This window comes from Battus philenor, unplaced genomic scaffold, assembly GCF_028537555.1.
Source record: "Battus philenor isolate CCGP_79_NKW_IND1 unplaced genomic scaffold, ilBatPhil1.0.hap1 SCAF_16, whole genome shotgun sequence".
Classification (NCBI taxonomy): Eukaryota; Metazoa; Arthropoda; class Insecta; order Lepidoptera; family Papilionidae; genus Battus; species Battus philenor.
In genome coordinates this window covers 11962756-11983752 of record NW_027181678.1, presented here as the reverse complement: position 1 = coordinate 11983752, position 20997 = coordinate 11962756, and the positions used below count along the sequence as shown (strand labels likewise).

General features: G+C 33.2%; 2 protein-coding genes across 2 annotated transcripts; one reads left to right on the top strand and one right to left on the bottom strand.

Annotated features, from left to right (window-relative positions):
- Nucleotides 1-643: 643 nt before the first annotated feature.
- LOC137919419 (transmembrane protein 223) lies at nt 644-2299 on the bottom strand. Its single transcript, XM_068762492.1, has 2 exons — nt 1842-2299; nt 644-1026 (listed from the first exon to the last, which is right to left on the bottom strand). The coding sequence occupies exons 1-2, from the start codon at nt 2224-2226 to the stop codon at nt 734-736; spliced, it is 678 nt and encodes a 225-aa protein (XP_068618593.1). The 5' UTR covers nt 2227-2299; the 3' UTR covers nt 644-733.
- Nucleotides 2300-3005: 706 nt separating this feature from the next.
- Top2 (topoisomerase 2) lies at nt 3006-19558 on the top strand. Its single transcript, XM_068762670.1, has 19 exons — nt 3006-3167; nt 3678-3912; nt 4686-6585; nt 6862-7001; nt 8019-8221; nt 8697-8845; nt 9499-9736; nt 10183-10340; nt 10454-10662; nt 11190-11327; nt 11491-11629; nt 12525-12648; nt 12933-13088; nt 13716-13862; nt 13981-14094; nt 14458-14632; nt 15521-15777; nt 16335-16518; nt 17247-19558. Exons 1-18 carry the CDS (start codon nt 3153-3155, stop codon nt 16497-16499), a joined length of 4662 nt encoding a protein of 1553 aa, XP_068618771.1. The 5' UTR covers nt 3006-3152; the 3' UTR covers nt 16500-16518; nt 17247-19558.
- Nucleotides 19559-20997: the final 1439 nt, after the last annotated feature.

The following is a 20997-nucleotide window of genomic DNA, read 5'->3' as shown; positions in this document are numbered from 1 at the left end:
ACTTACGGAAACAGCGATTTACTCATTATTTTTCTGCGGGGCCGCGCGGGTCACTTGCCTTGGTAAAAACAGTCGAAACACTGTCCGTTGGCTCACTAGAGGCTTCTGAAGTGATCGAGGGCATGCGGACACATGGTGTCCGACGCGGCCTTTTGGACCTAACACGATGGCAGTCACATGGTGTCCGTCGCGACCCACTGAACAAAACATGGTTTTTAGTCTGGCGTTCAACGTGTTAACAAGAAATCTTGTTAAAGATGTCTTATGCTGTGCATGCTGATCTATGGTCTCCAGTTTAGAACCCTTAAACCCCAGCAGCCATCTCTTCTGCACACTATATGGTACTCTGGCACTTGTCAATCCACTGAGCTATGCTGGTTACTTTTGTTTCGTCTAATGATTGCGTTCCTTGATTCAATCTCATATAGCAATCCCAAGCATAGTTACATTACTATAACATAGCCCATTATATAAATGTCTTAATTATGAATATCATATTAGTACTGACAAGCCAGCAAACCCAAATATATTACTGTACTTACTTCTCTGTATGCCTTGCCTAGAATTTACATTTCAAGTCTTTTACATCTACGCATAGAAAAATGTAAGGTATTATAATGGTTAATTATAAATAAAATAAATCTAAAACTAAATTTTTATTTACAATAAACAATCTACAATTATATAAAATTACAAATGGTTCAGTTTAAGTTATCAACATATGAAGCTATTTTCACCATTTCCTAGACAGTCCAGCAGTACTATCAAATAACAGTGGGTTTTTAAATTCTCCTCTCATATCCAACATGTAATGCATCATGGTGTTCTTCACTTTAACAGGCAGTTGCACTCTTGCCTGAGTCCGACTTTCCTTGCAGCAAACATTTTCTATCGGCACCTTCATCATGCGATTTTTACCAAAAGGTGTGTAAGTCACAAAAGTCACATGCTTACCGCCTTTGTTCAAGATCAAGTATCTAACTGATTTCAGTGTGTACATCCATACCATAGCCAAGGATCCTGTACCTGAATATAATAAAGAAAAATTAATATTATCTTCTTGTATGCACCCTGTGATAGGGCAGGGAGTACTTGCTACTCCTTTCCATCTGTTCACATTCACAATGCCCGTAGCATCAGTATTTGTGCTCTTTTTTACCCTACGCCTTGCTATCCTTCAGTATAGCATTTTCAGTACATAGTAGCTAGACCAAAAAGTTAATTTAAGATATATCTGTCTATAATATATTTTAACTCTTTTGTTATCATTAGTTAGCTCACAGTAAAGTATAGACAAAATTCCTTCACTACAAAGGCCTGATTTTTATGAAAAAAATCACACAATGTCAAATTATGTAGCTAAAATGTTTATTTAAGTTTTCTGGAATTTACCCGCCCTTCCAGATTTCAGATATATTTTTAAAATAATAAATACATGAATGTTATCACTCTTGAGTCATTATAAGTTAATTATAAGTAAAGTAAGCATGTATAGAAGTATATTGTATAAGTTGGTATGTATTTATTTGTAAGATTATGTGTAAGTATATAATTTTCTGAAATGCATAGTACAATTTAAAGTTTTTATTTTTTTATTGTATACACCCTAAACTGCCCTTTCCTGTGTCTCTCATACTTATCCAAAGATTGTCTGATAATCTTTTATACATAATATGCAACACTTTTGGATGTATAACCCTATGAATCTTTTGTTATACCAAGTGTATCATGAGAAAATAAGATAAATGGACGTAGTAGGTTTGTTTAAAATCGTTTAATATATATTTTTTTATAAAGTATGTGAGTAACAGAAATAATGTTATAAAATAAGTGATAATTACCCACAAATAAAGCGATAGCTCCTAAAGTATTTCTGTATTTATTTTCTCCTAGGTTTATTTTTCTGAACCATGGAGTGTCCTCTGTGATTGTAGATTTATCGACAGGAGCATCTCTTAAAGATTTCAAAGCAAATACACCGAGATAAGACCAAAACATATACTGGACGACGGCGAACACGTTCATGTACTTAAAGAACTTCGGATTCTCGTACTTATATAGAATTACATCTTTCGCAACATTTGTATTCACATCGTGAACTGTTTTTGTTGTGACCGAACTGTACGATGAATTACGAGTTAATTTATTAAAGTAATTGTTTAACACGGGCGAACGTGAGATTATGCACCGTTTTAATACCGTTGAAGTGAGGTACAGAAATGACATTTTGAAATTTATGTTATTTAACTAATGTATATACTTTATAACCATTTCTGTACATTCTTAACCTCAACATTGAATTGACAGTGACAGTGATAATAATAGATAACAGATTACAAAACATACGCCTCATATATCATTTTTTATTTATATGACTATTTACCCATATATACGTAGTATTACTATATATGTAATATAAATATATATTTAAATATCTATTGTATTTCTTTAGCCTAATACGAAAACAAATTACATTCCATAATATTCTTTTTAAAGTTATTATTTGAATAAAATTTTAAGTACTAACGACCTTTCGTATGTCGAGGAGAAAAATGTGCACATTTAACCCAAAAAAACAATCGTTCAATTTTACTTTTTTTTAATAATATGTAACATGTAAATACCTCAAATCAAAGTGTTTCTTAATATTTCTATATTACCAATAAATTAATCTACTTATAACTATGAAGTAATAATTGATGCATGGATATTTATCACTACTCTCGTTTCAATTATATCTTAAATTGAAGAAAAAAAAACCTTTTCAAGCATATCATTAATATATCTTTATTTTTCCCATCACAAATTAACTTATTTTTTATTGTATAAATAAATTATTAATCACAATAACCTAGAATAATCGTCAAATAAACTTTTAATAATTATGTGTAGAATACTCCAATTTAGTAGTTTTGTTGGGTATACTATAAAACATTTTTAACCTGTAGAATGAAAGTAATTTATTGTCTATATTTACTCACGGCGTCTTTGTCAATCAAATTCGTTTAATGGTCGTAACCGCTTATTTTAGCTTGCGACAGTGAAAATGTTGTTTTGTAAAAGGTTGCTTAGTTGCTTTTGATAAAATCGTATTATTTGTGCGAATTGCGCGTAGATTTGATCATTTTAGTAATATAAGTACAAGACACAAGATGGCTGATATTAGGGTAAGTGTAAATGATCTTGGCGGCATTTTGATCGGTAACGGTCCTTATGCTTGTTTGTTTTTTGTTTTCTGTTATTTATTATTGTCTGATATATTTGTGCAAATCATTAGGAAAAACGATTATTTATGTTTGTTTGTAGATCATTGTAATATTACTACTTTGTTTTAAAAAAATAGAAATTGCGATGATGCTTGCCATGTAATTGAATAATTAGTTTTCATAATTAAATGTGATTTTACAATAATTATTGTATATAATCAAAATTAATTTGAAACATTGAAATACCGAGTAACTCACTCAGATTTTAACGCTTTTTAAATTTATATCTTTGATTTAAATTGAATATAAAATTATCATTTGGACATAACGGGCGTGGACGATTTAAGTAACACGATTTGAATTTAGATTAAAAATGATTTATCTTTTTAATTATAAATTATTATTAGCTTTAGTGTGGTTACAGCTAGAAATATAAACCTTGTATTTATTACATGTTATTATTTTTTTTAGACAATGATCAATAAAATGCAGACTACAACCCAGAATGGTTCGGTCGAGGCTGCGCCTCCTGCCAAAGGTCAGAAAGGGACGATTGAGAAGATATATCAAAAGAAATCTCAACTAGAGCACATACTTTTAAGACCTGACACTTATATTGGTTCTGTTGAAAGAGCCACAGAAACTATGTGGGTTTTTGATAAAGAGAAGGAATGCATGGTGCAGAGAGAATTGACATTTGTACCAGGTAAAGTCATAGTGTGTTATTAATAAAATGTATATAAATGTAATAAAATGAACATACACTTATACTTACTGTGACAATGAAGTACATATTTTAGAAGATACTTAACTAGTTCTATGTAAAAAATAATGTGGATGTATTAGAAAATGCAACGGTTAAGCCTTTGTCATCATCTAAATGGATTTTTACTTGTATAATATAACTAGCATCTATTTGAAGTAATGTCATATTTTTGAGGAATTTCCATGGTTCCTATTTGTGGTAATGTCTTCATGTTTAAATTGTGAAACTGTCTCCAGTTAAGGGATTATTACCTATAGCAATTGGAGGTAGTTTAATCATTGGTAAGATAAATTTATGAAAGGGGAATGCAAAGTGAAAGGGGTTTTTCCTTGGTAAAGTTGTCTTTAAATCTATAAAGTTTAGAGAATTTTACTTTGTTATAGCATCAGATACATTTCTACAAGGGTACTGTTATTGGCACACTTACTGATATCAAATTAGAAGATTTAAGCTTTAGATTATAGTTGTAACTTATTAATCTTAAAACTTAAATTAATATGTGGAGATATGACTTAATTTCTGCCGAAATTTTATATTTGGACCAATTTTCACAAAATCTGAGGTTTTCGTAGTTTATAGGTATAGCAGTCTGATTATCTCTAGGACATTTTTATAATGTGAACCGTTAAAATTATTGATTTAATGAAACTTTTGTATGAAAACTATCTTTTTTTTTTGAACATTTATTAATTTATTATTAAATATTCTTACAGGTCTATATAAAATATATGATGAAATCTTAGTAAACGCAGCTGATAATAAGCAAAGAGATGCTAAAATGGATGTAATTAAAATTGATATAAACCAGGAACAAAACACCATATCTGTCTACAACAATGGATGTGGTATTCCTGTTGTGATGCACAAAGAGGAGAAAATGTTTGTCCCTACAATGATTTTTGGACATCTATTGACATCATCCAATTACAATGACGAAGAGGAAAAAGTTACCGGAGGTAGAAACGGTTATGGTGCCAAACTTTGTAACATTTTCTCTACAAAATTTACTGTTGAAACTGCATCTAAGCAATATAAGAAACACTTTAAGCAGACATGGGGATCTAACATGACAAAGGCTTCTGAACCAAAGGTGAAGGAGTCTGGGAAAGATGATGATTTTACAAAAGTGACATTTAGCCCCGATTTAGCTAAGTTCAAAATGGAAAAACTAGAAGATGATATAGTAGCATTGATGTCTCGACGCGCGTATGACGTAGCCGCATCTTCTCCAGGAGTAAAAGTTTATTTGAATGGAGAAAGACTTAAAATAAATAAATTCAAAGACTATGTTGATTTATATATAAAAGGTAAAGAAGATGAGAATGGGCAACCACTTAAAGTAGTATATGAAAAAGTAAATGACCGCTGGGAGGTAGCCCTTACACTCTCAGACAGAGGTTTTCAACAAGTCTCATTTGTGAACTCCATAGCTACTACAAAAGGTGGAAAACATGTTGACACAGTCGCCGACAGTGTTGTAAAAAATGTTTTAGAAGTTTTGAAAAAGAAAAACAAAGGAGGTGTTAACATAAAGCCTTTCCAGGTCAAAAATCATATGTGGGTATTCATTAACTGTTTAATTGTCAACCCAACCTTTGATTCACAAACCAAAGAGAACATGACACTCCAAGCAAAGAGTTTTGGGTCTAAATGCAATTTCTCCGAAAAATTTATTAATGCAGTTACCAAATCAGGTTTAGTAGAATCTGTTTTGACATGGGCCAAGTTTAAAGCTCAAACTGAACTTGTGAAGGCGTCTGGTAAAAAGCAAAGTAAATTAAAAGGCATTCCAAAGTTGGAAGATGCTAATGACGCTGGTACAAAGAATTCACACCTTTGCACCCTTATTCTAACTGAGGGAGACTCAGCTAAAACTTTAGCTGTATCAGGACTCAGTGTAGTTGGCAGAGACCATTATGGGGTATTTCCACTAAAGGGTAAACCATTGAATGTGCGGGACGCATCACACAAACAAGTTCTTGAAAATGTTGAAATTAATAATCTCATAAAGATTCTTGGCTTGCAATATAAAAAGAAATACAATTCTATTGACGATTTAAAAACACTGAGGTATGGTAAAGTGATGATAATGGCAGATCAGGATCAAGACGGTTCCCACATAAAAGGTCTTATCATCAATTTCATTCATCATAACTGGCCTGAATTACTTAAATTGCCATTCTTGGAGGAATTCATTACACCAATTGTTAAAGCTACTAAAAAGGATAAGGAAATATCATTCTATTCATTGCCAGAATTTGAAGAATGGAAGAATGGAACTGACAACCATCATACATTCAACATCAAATACTACAAAGGTTTGGGTACCTCCACATCTAAGGAGGCTAAAGAATATTTTCAAAATATGGAAAGGCATAGGATTAAGTTTAGATATAGTGGCCCTACTGACGATCACCACATTGAGTTGGCATTTTCTAAGAAAGGTGCCGATCAGCGTAAAGAGTGGTTGACGAATCATATGGACGAAGTTAAGAGGAGAAAGGAGATTGGACTTTCTGAAAGATATTTATATACTAAAGAAACTAAAGCTGTCACATATTCGGACTTTATTAATTTGGAGCTGGTACTCTTTTCTAATGGAGATAATGTGAGGTAAGTTATGTAAATGAGGTATTTATTATTTAATTTGAGGATATATTTACCGAAACATTTAATAGAAGAATGAGGGGAGAAGTTTTGAGACAAGGAGAATAAAGGTCATTAATAAATTTCTGTTGATATCAAATAGAGTGTATCTTAGTTTTTGATATTTTGATTGAATGTACAAATTTTTTATTGGTACTTGATGACGAGAAGTTCTAAATAATAGTATGTTGCTACACCTTGTACTGAAATTATATTAACTTCCATAAAATATTCATCTTTCAGATCAATACCTTCAATGGTAGATGGCTTGAAGCCAGGTCAACGAAAAGTCATCTTCACATGCATCAAGCGTAATGACAAACGAGAGGTCAAAGTTGCCCAACTGTCTGGATCAGTTGCAGAGCACTCGGCTTATCACCATGGTATGTTATATTTTAATACATATTTACATTTGAAATAAGATTTACAAATGACAAAAAAATATTTGTGTTAGATCTATAACACAAATATTTAGGATCAAAAACAAAAAGATATTTAAACTATTTTTGCCTGCAACAAAAACATTATTCAAACTAACTTATGTATTACTATTACTTGAATGTATTTAGATATATTTGTAGATTAAAAGAGATCATCTTGGTGCTATATGTAGTCTTATTCACCAACAGTAGTTGACAACATATTTTGTTAAGGTAACTTGCATAAAAACATTGCTCTTGTTTACTTCTTTTTAACTTTGTTAACACCACATTGTAAAGAGTGGTTGTTACCATTAGATGAAAGTTTTGCTTGATATGTCACTCTTTAACACATAAACTAACAATGAGTTATGACCAAGTTTTAATATTTGAATTTATTGAAGTCTATTTATGACCATAAAAATCATATATGTAAGCATAGAAATACTCTCACAACCATAATTGTGCAAGTGTATGTTTGTAATTACAGTCATTTACACAAAAAGACAGTAATGATATGGTAATAAATACAGTAGTAATTGCATTCAAAACAGAACAGTAAAACTAAAGTAGTAATTGCAGTTATAGACACAAGAATCGTAATTATATTTTTGATCATCATCATATTAGCCAATATGATCTTGCCTCGCCCATATTCAGTGACTTCCCACAATCTATGTCTCTGACTATGTCGTCGGTCGACCTAGGCCGTCCAGTAGGCTCACGGGCCAACCTACGTCGTGTATAACGACTCGTGATTGCTTCTCGATAACCTTACGGCCCCAACGCCCCGCTCACTGCCACTTTGTATGAGCAATTTTTCGAGTAATGTCAGACACCATGATTTTTCTTAGTTATTAGTTTATTTAACAACATATGTTTTAATAGGATATTTATTTGGTTTTTATGTACTAAAATATACAATTTATTATATATATTAATAAAATATAAAATGTACAATGAATAATTTTGTCTGTACAGGTGAGCAGTCACTGTCTATGACCATTGTAAACCTCGCCCAGAATTACGTTGGATCGAATAATATCAACTTATTGGAACCGCGCGGTCAGTTCGGCACGCGGCTTTGCGGAGGCAAGGACTCTGCTAGCCCGCGTTATATTTTCACTCTTATGTCCCCGCTGACAAGGCTTATTTTCCATCCGCATGACGATCCTTTACTTATCGTAAGTATAAACATTGGTATTTTAACTTTTAAACAAAGAAGAAAACTAGATTAGTGGTTCCTGGACCTGAATTTCGGAATCTGAGCGAGTCAAGATTCAAATCACGATTTTTTTTATTAATTTGGTAATAAAAAATACAATGAGTCAAATCTTAACCTTTTGATTTTTTTTTATAAGTTCCCATCCCCTTAGAAATTTCTTAACCACATAGACAAGTTTTAAACATATAAAGATACATAGATCAACATTTACTAAACTAGGCTTATAGGCTACTATAAACAGGCTTTATAGCTTATAATATGCATACTATAAGTATATGACTTATGTATATATGAACACATGTATATGTCTATATATGTTATATATTTACACACATGTATGTACAAATTATTTACTTTATAATATAGAGAGATCTTGTTTTAAGAATGTCTATAGCATATTTTGTACTAATAATCATTGCAAATATTTTTTCCAGCATGAATTTGAGGATAATCAAAAAATTGAACCAATACATTACATTCCAATTATACCTATGGTGTTAGTGAATGGTGCTGAGGGTATCGGAACTGGCTGGTCCACAAAGATACCTAACTATAACCCAAGGGATATTGTCGCTAACATAAGGTAGTTATTTACAAAATTTAAATGCCTTTGTATAATTAATAGCTAATAAGAACCTTAAAAGAATACTTTAAGGCTTGCTCAGAGAGTCACTTTGAGTCGGCGTCTTCTCACTATCCTCTCGTAGCGAGTGCATCTCGTTACTATGACGTACTACTCACGTTCATCATTGGGTTCCCAAAGAACATGTATCACACCACATTATACTGCAAACACTAACTACACAGCACCAGCAACCACTGCACGTGCGACACACCGTACTGGACATCGTGTAATTCATAACAGAACAAAACGCTACTCACCACACCATAACACCCGTTTTTAGTCGGCGGCCTCCAGCTGCCTTCCTGCGAACAACGTGGGCGAACCGGGGTTGGATGTTGTTCCCTCGGGTCGCTGTGGTTAAGTCGCTTTGTGGTCCACACTGCCGTCCCAGGCTGCATATGCACAACATTAGCACTACACAGCTTTACTTGGGTGGAGCAGTTTACTAATTGTGAACAACTTCGTGCAACTGAAATACATTTATCCATGTTTTATGTTTATTTAAGTTAAGTAACTCGGTTCTGATGAAGCTATAAAAGCTCCTGGGCTAACCACATCAACTGAGCATAAGTATAAGAAAGAACCTTAATTACAATGTTAATATTTTCTAGGCGTATGCTGGACAATGAAGAGCCAAAACCCATGCATCCCTGGTATAAAAATTTCCGTGGCACTATTGAGGGCTTTGGTGATAAATATGTCATATCTGGTGAGGCAGCAGTGTTGCCTGGTGAAAAGATTGAAATAACGGAGCTTCCGGTCGGCATATGGACGCAAAATTACAAAGAGAATGTATTAGAACCCATGCTGGGTAATGATAAAGTAAAACCTTTAATCTCAGAATATAGGGTAAGTATTATATAGTTTATACATAGGCCATAGAATTCTTGATCTGATTAAATGAACACACTTAATGTTTACCCAAAAACACCAAAAAAATGAATTGTATGTTATGCTACGAACTACATTTTCTATTACATGATTAAAAGCTTTTTGAAGGAATAGTAATATGTTTTATCAGTTGATATTAAGTGTTTGACCAGTGTGTGTTGCTGGTGATGATAGGTCATTTAGAGAGCAATAGAGAGAGAGAGAGAGAGAGGAATGATCGGAATTTCGCTGCAAGAGAAGATCTGCAGCAGATATATTTGCTTATTTCTCCTACCTTTTTTAGTACAGTGTGCTTTTGGTATCAAGTATTTACATTGGAATAGATAATCTTTATTGCATTAGTAACAATACAACAGTGAAGTAGTGTAATAACTGATTAATATGTATTATTTCCATTTCTCTAGGAATACAATACGGACACGACGGTGCGTTTCGTGGTGACCCTCCTGCCCGGCAAGTTAGCTGAAGTTGAAGCTGAGGGCATACATAAAGTGTTCAAACTGCAGACAACAATCTCTATGACTTGCATGAATGCTTTCGACCATAACAACTGCTTGAGAAAGTATGTATCTAACTTAAAAAAAAAAATCTTTCAAAAGTTAAATGAAGCCCAAAGTTTCATGAGACGTTTGTCTTAGCGACTTTAGAGTATTTATGATAAAAAATTAATTGCAGATATGATAAAGTGGAAGAGGTCTTAAGAGAATTTTATGACCTTCGTCTGAAGTATTACTCAAGACGTAAAGACTACCTGGAAGGACAGCTGCAAGCAGAGGCGGACAAGCTGACCAACCAGGCTCGCTTCATACTTGAGAAATGTGACAAGGGCCTGGTGATTGAGAACAAAAAGAGGAAAGCTATGGTCGAAGAACTTATTAAAAGAGGTCAGAGATCACTTTATCTTTTGAAATTTATGTAAAAAAGTAAAGTTTATTTATATTTTTATTTCAGAACAAATAAAATATTTTTTTCTCTACACTTATGTTTAATCAGTCTCAGGCTATAAGCAGATTTGTTCCTCACGCTTTATCATGTTTAAGGAGTTCAGCCAGTGATACTTCATTTATCACCATCTGTTACGAAATTTTTGTATATCATGTTGTACCTGATAGTTGCTGGTAGTAAGTTGTTTGAGAGATCTGCAGAAAAAACCAAGGTTACTAATGTAGCTCAAAGAATTGCTCATCTGAAGTGGCAGTGACAATAAATCATAACAGTAAATTGTTAGACCGATGACTGTTGGACTGGGACGTTCTCGAGTAGCAACCACAAGCCGGCACGGCGTGGGAATGGCATGTCTGATCAAAATCTCGGTCTTTGTGGGAGCTTATCCTTTGCAGTGGGCGTCTATCTGCTAGCATAATGATTAATAATTGAGTTTTAAATAAAAGTCAACAATAATATTTTTAAGGTTACGCACCGGACCCTATTGCCGATTGGAAGAAACGCGCCAGCAAAATGCAGGGGCTGGAGGCGGTTGAGGAGGAACCTGCAGAATCTGATGAGGAACCTGAACCCGAGGACAACAAGGGCAAACCTGTTGATCCAGGTAGCGTCATAACCTTTTATATCCTCCCTCCATATATATCCTCTCCCCCAGTTCCTGCCTACCAATCTACTCTTTCTCTCTGTCCTTTCTTTTCGATTTCTCCTCTCCCTCATTGAAGCAGTAAGTACTCCTGTTCAATAACATCACTTTAAACAATTCACAGAGAAAGCATTCCAGCAATTAAAAGAAGTAAAGAAATTCAACTACCTGCTGGGTATGTCAATGTGGATGCTGACAAAAGAAAAGAAGGATGAGCTGCTCAAACAGAGGGACCAGAAATTGGTAGAACTTAACACTCTCAAGTATGTATTCAAAAAATCAAATATTTCTTTTTTCTCTTATAGGATTAGGTATTGGTTATAGGTGTAAAAGCCTTAAAGGGGTGAATACTGTCAATCACGCAAGGTATATTTATAATGAAATAAGAAAAAGTCTTCGAAAGTCAGTTAACTGCATATCAAAATCAATTATTTTTACTATCAGGGTGATTGGAAATGCTTTTTATCTGAAATGTGTTATACATTCCCACAAAAGTTTTTACACAAATAACGAATCACTTGTATGTAAAAAAGTCTATCAAATTTGAAACTTTAAATGGTACATATCATAAGAGACTCGTCATTGTAATGAACACACCATAAGTGAAAAGAGATCAGAGACTTATAGTTTTATACATTTTTTTATGGACAGCGTTGGGAAACTACCTGTAGATATAATTCTTACTTCTTAATAATACTTAATATAATTGAAGGTAATTGTGATATATCTGATGTATATAATAGAAGCAATAATAAATCTAATATATAAAATTCTCGTGTCACGGTGTGCGTGATTGGACTCCTACGAAACGGCTCGACCGATTTTCGTGAATCTTAGCGCGCATATCGGCCAGGGTGGAGAATCGGATATCTATTTTTCCCCCCCCTAAATGTTAATAGTGGTCCCCTACATTTTTTTTGTTACAGCACACTAAAATACATACAATCCTAAATTTCCATCTCCTTGTGAACAACCCTTACTTTTTATTTGTTTTTTAATGTTTTCTATAAATAACATACATGGCAAAACAACGTTTGCGGGATCAGCTATTTAACTACAAAAATTTCAGGAAAGTGTTGTGGCCAGTATTCTTGATGCTATAGATGTGTTTTTGTTGAAATAGTTAAATACTTCTTAAGTTAAGACTTTTTTTTATAGAGCGAAGACGCCGTCGATGTTATGGCGTGAGGATCTTGATATGTTCCTAGTGAAGCTGGAGGAGATAGAGGAGAAAGAGAGGAATGACGAGCTTTCTGTTAACAAGAAAACTTCTAAGGCACTGGTGAGTTGATGAGAAGCAATATGTCTACCATTTCTATTACAATTTAATATTGAATTGAAATAATTGTATTTCTTCTCCTTTAATTGCAACCATGCAGTTGGAAAGGACAAAGGTAATAATCCTGGAACATGGATTCTTTTTTATTAATTTTTTATTGTTAAGTTTGACATATGTTAAAATGGTAACCAATTAAAAAGATAAGATGTATTTGCTCTAGTTAGGAGAGGGTAGAATAGGAGACAATTCTGCTATATCATGGTTAATAACTATAACTTTATGTTTAGGCTGCCAGCAAGAAGAATCGCAAATCGTTGATGGACATTGTACCATCAGAGAATGGCAGACGTGTCGAGCCTAAGATATCAGAGGACTTGATCAAGAGGATCCAGGCTGCTGAGAAGGCAAAGACTAGGAAAGAGATCAAGAAGGAGTATGACCCAGTAAGAATCAATTGTTTATTGTTTAATACTAATTATTGTTCTAAACCTATGCTTCTTATGAATTTACTACACCTACAATAGTTTATTTGTTAATTCATTTCTTTTTCTTCCTCTATTTATTTATTCTTTCTGAGGCAAGTGCAAAGCCTGAAACTGATTTAGTTTGATGTTTTTATTTATTATTGTACTTATAACATGTACTATACCTTATTTGTTATAAGTATATATAATATACATTTTTATTTCAATGTGTTGAGTTTTATTATTAGAGTAGTACAGAGTATTACAATAAATGTTATTTCTTGATATTACGTCAAACACATTCTTATATAATTTATGATGTTCACCTAATGTAATTATAATAAACTGTAATAGCAGAGATAGGTTCAAATTTCTTGGTTGATTATATTTGACGCTTAGCCGTGGGCGTTCATATTACGGCCTTCGACTAAAGTCTACGCCCGGTTGTGGTTAAAGGCGCGGGAAGTCGCAGGATGCAGGCCGCGCAAGACTGGTCGTGGCGATGTTTGTTAGGGGACCTACGACATGGGGCGTCTTTCGGCTGATGATCTGATGATGATAAATATAAGGAAATTTTTTTTTAACTCTGAATTCCTTAATTACCAGGATGATCCGTCTGGAATTAGTCCGTCGAGCGGCGAGAAGCCAAAAGCTAAGGGACGAGTGAAGAAGGAAAAACCAGAGAAGGAGAAGACTGAAAAGGCAGATGGACTTAAACAGACTAAACTCACATTTAAGAAAGAACCTAAAAAGGTAAGTACTTATTATTTTTAGATTAGTGAACTTTTCATTGTTTAAGTCTAATTATTCAGTTATTAAAAAGAAACTTGGGCATACTCTACATTTAAAATTATTAATTCTAATTTTTCAGAAGAAGATAACTTTCAGTGGCAGCAGTTCGGGTGAGATGTCGGAGTCGGAAGTAGAAATGGTTGAACCTCCAGTGCCAAGGGAGAAACCCGGCGCCAGAAGGGCGGCTAGCAAGGTATTTGTTCATTTTATAACACAATATTGTCAATTACCTATATCATCTATAATTTCTTGACAAACATTATTATAACATACATTTAAATATGTATTTGTACATAGATTACAACCAAGTTATATATAAGGATTATAGATTCTCTCAAGAATTCTCTTAACACGTAGTTACTTTTTAACACCAATTTTACAATGCAATTTTTAATCAAAGCATGATACTAATTTCATGCATATTTATCTCGTTTATAATTTTTAACAGCTTTGAATTATTTCACGGTTTATTTAAAATTGATTTTATTATAGAAGTGTATGCCTTGTGATAAAAAGCTTTAATTGACTTTATGTAAAATTAACTAATCAATGACAGGTTCAAAAATACAAGGACGGCTCTGACGATTCGGATTCCAATGAAGAGTTGGAACTTCACGATAACAAAGTGGATTCGGACGCGGAGAGACCACGTGCTCTCTCCATCAGCGAAGACGACGACGACTTCAACATCAAAAAGAACGCCGACAAGAAACCTGCCGAGATGGACTCTGGTAAATGTTAGAAATAAGTAAAGGCACAGAGACATAGTCTCACTAAAGCTCATTAGCAAGTTCACAATTGTTCATATAGAAATGGAGAGGGGTTATGTTTGAGATTTGCTTATGAGAACAAAAGTTATCAATATAGCAAGTTAGAAAGACGGTAAGCAGGTCATATAACGGCCAGAACAAATGACCGCTGAGGCCTTAAAGTTCTGGAATAGAAACCATAGACCATCAAACACAGCATAAGATATCCACCATTATTATAAAAGTTTGACAATGGATATATTAACTTAGCAAATTTTAATATCTAGTTTTTTAGTTTGGCTGCCAATTACTTTAACGCCAAGCTCAAGAAAATGGTTTGATTTACCTTTTTATTGTGTTTTGGAGATTATATTATATTTAAGAATTACTTGCAAATTTTCCCTTAGAACTAGTTAGAGAAGACAATTTTAGTGGTACTAACATTGTCTTAGCGGCACTTTCCATTTTAAGTTTCCCCTGTTGGGAAATGCATCCTCTAGTATAAAAAGTACAATCTATAATCGACATAGTGCAGATTAGTAAATGTCACTCCAATCATTCAGTTTAATGATCAATACATACAGGCCACAGGATATTATTCAATCTCGTTTAATAAAAGAAAAACAAAAATGTTAAGATCAAAACTCATGAACTATCAATTAATTTTTTTTATTAATTTGGTGTAAGATTTAAATTTAAGTGTAAGATTTTTATGAAGAAAATAAAATAAACACTTCCCTTGTCCCATACAATATGAATCAAAACACTTGTTGATAATAATTCTATTGGGGTGAATAGTTAAATAATTAATAGTAGTGTTGTTGAAAGTTATACAAATATCATGTATAACATTATTAAATGTTGTTTCAGATTGCCTATTTGACTCATTAATAGAAGACACAAAGAAGGAACAGACCAACAACCACTTTCCCAAAGCAGTGATTTTATCCAGCGATGAAGATGAACCTCCAGCCCCAGAATCTCCACCCAAAAAGAAACCTGGTCCTAAGAGGAAATTATTGAATACTGTTAAAGACAAGAAAGAAGAAAAACCGAAGAAGAGGCCTGCTAAAGTTCTAGCAAGTGTCGATAGCGACGATGACGACAGTATATTTGACAGTAAAAAGGTAAACTATATCTATTTTATATTTATAAAGCATAAGTTAATGACGTTTTATTGATATTAGTATTAGAAAACACGTATTTATTTGCAAACACTATACAAGGTGATTGGTTATAATTGAAAAAGCTATGAAAGCGTGAATGTGAAACTCATTTGCTGTCCAATGTTTGAACATTTTCTGAAAAATCAATGGTTTCAGAAATAATAAATAGTGTTATGATAATGTCAGATAAAAGTTTTATAATTAATTATAAAAAGAAGGTACTTCCCAATAGCCAGATATTTGTGACAGTTCACACAGGCCTTCAGTATCTGTTACCAGAAACTTCATAATGGTCCATCACTTCTTCGTGCGTTGTGAGCATGTGCTAAGAAACTTGCCGCTTTTATATAATAACGAAGATCTGGCGCTCAAGGACTTGAAATAAGCTATTACTTTGCTAGGCCCTGGCTAAACCCTCGTTTTACTTTTTTTTTTACCAACAATTGCTATGTCACCACCTAACAAGACAAAGAATAGGGTGTAAAATTTAATGTATATAACAATAACATTTTTTATAGGACAAGAAGAAAGCGAACCCGAGGAAAAAAGCAAAAAAGAAGGTAGAGAGTGATTCCGAGGACGCGTTGGAGATTGACTCCAGCAGTCCCCCGCCAGCGCGAGGCAACGCACGCGCGCGCCCTCAGCCCAAGTACAACTTCAGCGATGGCTCTGACAGCGAATAGTAATACTTTGACGTAAAAGGTATTTTGTTAACTCTTATTATTACTTTAATTTCACCAATGGTGACTTTGTACTTCCAACAGAAGAAATCTGCAGAGATGAACTAAATAAATGTCTTCTTTTGTTTTGTCGTAATGCTGGTTTCCGCAACCAAACAACACTGCTCATTTTGCATTAGTTTATTTAAAGCCAAACCAACTTCTCAAGAAATAATTGTAGACTGTTAATATAGCTGCTGATCTTGGGGAGGCACCCCGATGACCTGGGATGATGTGGTATGTGACCAGCAGACTTCTTTAGAAATGCCTTGTAAAGAAGACTGTCCAAAGAACCTATAAAGTAAACAGATGTTAAAAAGACTATGACTTATGGTGACACAGAAACATGATCTTTCCCTTGTGGCCTCATTGATGAGTTCACAATCACTAATCGAGCCAATAAGAGGGCTATGTGTGATTATTCAGTGATTATTCTACGAAATCATATGATTAAGAAATAATTGAAATAGCCAAGTGGATTAGCTTATTGAAATAGCAGCAAGCAAAAGGTGCCACTGAGACTTTAAGGTTCTGGAGTGGAGACGACAGACTGGCATGTGCAGGTAGCATAGTTTGTCTACCTTGGAAGAACCTAGACCCTGGCCACTTCCAAGCGGTCCTTTTGGGAATCTATGTAATGAACGTTCTGCAGCTGAAATGATGATATTGTTAGTGAAGAGTATATCAATATTCTTACTTTTTTTGTTTCAGATTGATTTTATATTTCTACATAGCGACGGTCAATGAATGCAAAGTGCATCGAGCGCTCGCCTATCGAAGTGTTGTCGGTACTTGATATATGTTTTATAAATAGGGACTCGCCGCACACCACGTCTTTTCACGGTAACTTGCAGCGCGCTACACTCGAAATTATGTAACTTAATTTACATAGTGTCATTCATTAAGACGCGCTTGAATATTTTACCTAATATCTTACAGTACAAGTTTAACCTCCTACCAGTGATTGTGTTGTGCTGTTTCCAACAATAAATAAACTAATCGCATAGCAATTATTCTATGGGTCGAAAAAATAGCGCGTCTTCTTGAATAGTGAATGGTACGGAAGTCTGTGGGAAGGCCTACAACCATATGATGTCCGCTGCTCATCATTTAATGATGATGATGAATAGTCTCGATTGTAACAATACCGAAGCTTAGTCAGATGAGTTACAGACGAGCAAGCATAAATACCGAATTTTTCGGACCATAAAGCGCACGATTTTATGCAGAAAGGTTTGAATTTTTGTTTTCGTCACTAATTGTGAGGTATGTTTTAAAGTCTAAAAAATGTGACGCGACCAGTGACACTTACGTAATGTTAGTAATAAATTTTTAAAAAAAAGTTAGCAAAATGGGATTCAACAGATTACAATAAAGTTATGTTGTTGGTTAGGCTTGTGTGGTTCCAAAATCTTATTCTATAGTTACCCTTTGAAGTTGAAGTTTGACACAGATGATATTTCTGCGTTTTAAAATATTGATAAGCAAATTCGGCAGCACAATACTTTTCATATATTTCAGGTACACATTATTTTATTTTAAAAAATGACATTTCAAAATAGCTTGGAAGAAATCCTGATAATTTATTCAGAACTGGTCAGAACTAGATAATTCCATTTTTTACTTAAGAATAAAAAAGAATAATAAAAAATGTTATGCTTATAAAAAGCTTATGTTATCTATTCACAACAACTACTTTTTTATTGGACAAAAGCAAAGTAGTTGTCGGTTTTTGACCTTGAATCAAAAGTTAGTCATGGAAAAATGTTTATTTGTTCAGTCACTTAGTTATTTTTATAAATTCGAGATGCGTTTTATCGTCCGAAAAATACGGCACATCAGTAAAGAGCGCGCGTGTGTATCTCGTCTGACAACGCGTAGTGATACATATTAAAAAAAAAACATTTTGGCGCGCTGTCAACGTACGTCAAAACATCGCGTGAAAAGACACGATTCAAATGTTTATTTTTGTATTACTTATTTTTAGGATACATTTAGTCGTAACTATAGTGTTATTAGATGAAGTTGTATCTTTTAATTTTATACGTAAACTAGGCACAATTACATTTTAAGTAATTTTAAATGAATTTAGTAACTATTTAGTAATGTGTCTGGTTGCGTATGCCGGCTCAAATCGAGTTATTACGATGAGAAGATTTTCGATAAAAATTTATTATTAAATTTGTAAATATTTCGATGTATTTTTTCATCGAACCTTTACATTTCGCTTCCACTTTACTTTGTTTTATTTCGTTCTTCTGCTCAGTGCATTTTATGCGCTCAATAATTTCTTTCTTTATTTTCATTTAACATTCGTTATTTTCAAATTTAATAATTAATATATTGATGTATGATTAACGTGTAATATTTTATGCTCGAGGAGGCAGCCATTACTTTCATAGTTCATTTTTTGATCGAATTACTGTCAATTAGTATTCGGATGAAATATATGATATAGTTTTATGTGTCATTTTCGATTAATGTTCATTTTAACTTTGGATGGAAACAAAAGAGTTAAGCCAGTGACATTGTTTTACGCTTTGATTCAATTTATTTTAATTTTAGCAGATCTGAATGCGGTGATGGATACATTAATAATCTTACTGTTTTCAATATATGACATATTGTGAAACACTGTATTCATTGGAATGTGATTCTTCTTAATTATTTATAGATCCATTGCAATATTTTTATTTTTGTACATTATCAGAGATTGGATATTCCAATGCATAATTACCTAAAGTAATCAATTCCATGCAATCATGGAAGCGGAATACAAAGGTATGTTCCATGATAAGCTAACATTACTTTAGGTAAATATGAATTTGATCTCTGTTATTATATATTGAAACACAATATTTTAGGTAATTTCTGAGCCATAAATGCATTAAATTTGTGTGTTGAAATTAAGACAGAAATTTAATTTTTGTATGTGTATGTAATATGTGACATTTTAATTTTATAATTGACATGCGAAAATGTATGTTGGGTTATATTGATATTATAATACAGTTTTTGTTAATAATTAACAATATTATTTATTACATTCATTATTGATAATAAAAAGAAATTTCGATTTATCGGTGTTTTATTTTATAGTGCGTTACAGAATTCGGGAACAAAAATTTTTGAGGACTGATGTCAAATATTTTTGTTTTTCACTTAAAAAACAACTACGTTGTTTACTTAAAAAAATACTAGTTTTCAAGTCTAAATGTATATAGGTGGAGTATCATCAGTGTTACACATATATGAAAACTGTGTGGCTATGACTGACCATGATGGGTTTTATGTCATATTTATATTTTTAATATTATGTAAATCTTCGACTGCGCCTTGAGGTACATTTAATAAAATCTGTAGACATTTACTTTTCATCATAAGCCAATTGGAGGTATATATATACCTCAATTTTTTACTTTTATTATTATAATGATTATTAATTGCCTTTTATAGTTTAATTTAGTAGTTTAGTACATTATCCATAAATTCTTTCGATCATTGTTTAGTTTTATGAATTACAAAAACATTTCATAGAATTTTTTAATTAAAGTTTCACTGTCCTAGAATATATGTTTTATTTCAAAATACAAAATTTTTAGTTTATTTACGAACAATGAGGTGCAATTCATTTCAAAAGCAATTGTCAAACACTTCCAGTATTGACAACATATTCCTTCTGTTCCTATAAAACGAATATTTTTTTATTAATTTTTGTTAAGTCCTTATTAACGAAGGCCCTTTTATTAAGGTTCCCGGTCACCTGGTCACCACTAGAGGGCTTAGATCGGACCTTGGCTGCGAGATTGAATCAAAAATAAGATCAGCAGCAAACCGAGTTCATGGATTAGCTTGAAGATATGTTTGTCGGAAGTGGCAGTGGCCGAGACGCATCGGTCGTGCAGCTGACGGTTGTTGTCAAGGTCGAAAGGTTCTCGAGTTGCGATCACGAGCCGACAGACGCGGCGTGGACTCCCCTTTAGATGGACTGACAACGTATTCAAGGTTACGAGAAATTGCTGCATGAAGACAGTGCAAGACCAGCTATACTCGCAATCCTTGGGGAAGACCTAAGCCTTGCTGTGGAAATCAGCCCGATGACATGATGATCATGTTAAATACCTCTACCTATTTATCTATATTATTAAACTAATTTTATGTCAGCAACAGAAGTTGTCTTGGTTCTAGGAAACGCTTACATCACTAGAAGTCAGCAGTCCTAAGGCATTTAAATAAAATAATTAAAATATATAATAACACTAAAAAGGATTTTTATATAGACTATAATAAAAGTATTGGTAAAATGTATTTATTGATTTAAATTGTTAATAATAAACGATTATTTATTTTTGTATTTCTTGCAAAGCGAAGAATAATGTGAATATCTTTTTATAGTAATGCTTTATGGTACACGATCTGTTTTTTATTACACCTTGGATGTCAAATGTTTGACAGCTAGGTA

Coding starts and splice junctions, on each gene's coding strand:
- LOC137919419 (XM_068762492.1), bottom strand. CDS start 2,226: ATGTCATTTCTGTACCTCACTTCAACGGTATTAAAACGGTGCATAATC. Junction 1,027..1,841: donor AGCTATCGCTTTATTTGTGG/GTAATTATCACT, acceptor TATTATATTCAG/GTACAGGATCCTTGGCTATG.
- Top2 (XM_068762670.1), top strand. Junction 10,663..11,189: donor CGAAGAACTTATTAAAAGAG/GTCAGAGATCAC, acceptor AATATTTTTAAG/GTTACGCACCGGACCCTATT. Junction 14,095..14,457: donor CCAGAAGGGCGGCTAGCAAG/GTATTTGTTCAT, acceptor AATCAATGACAG/GTTCAAAAATACAAGGACGG.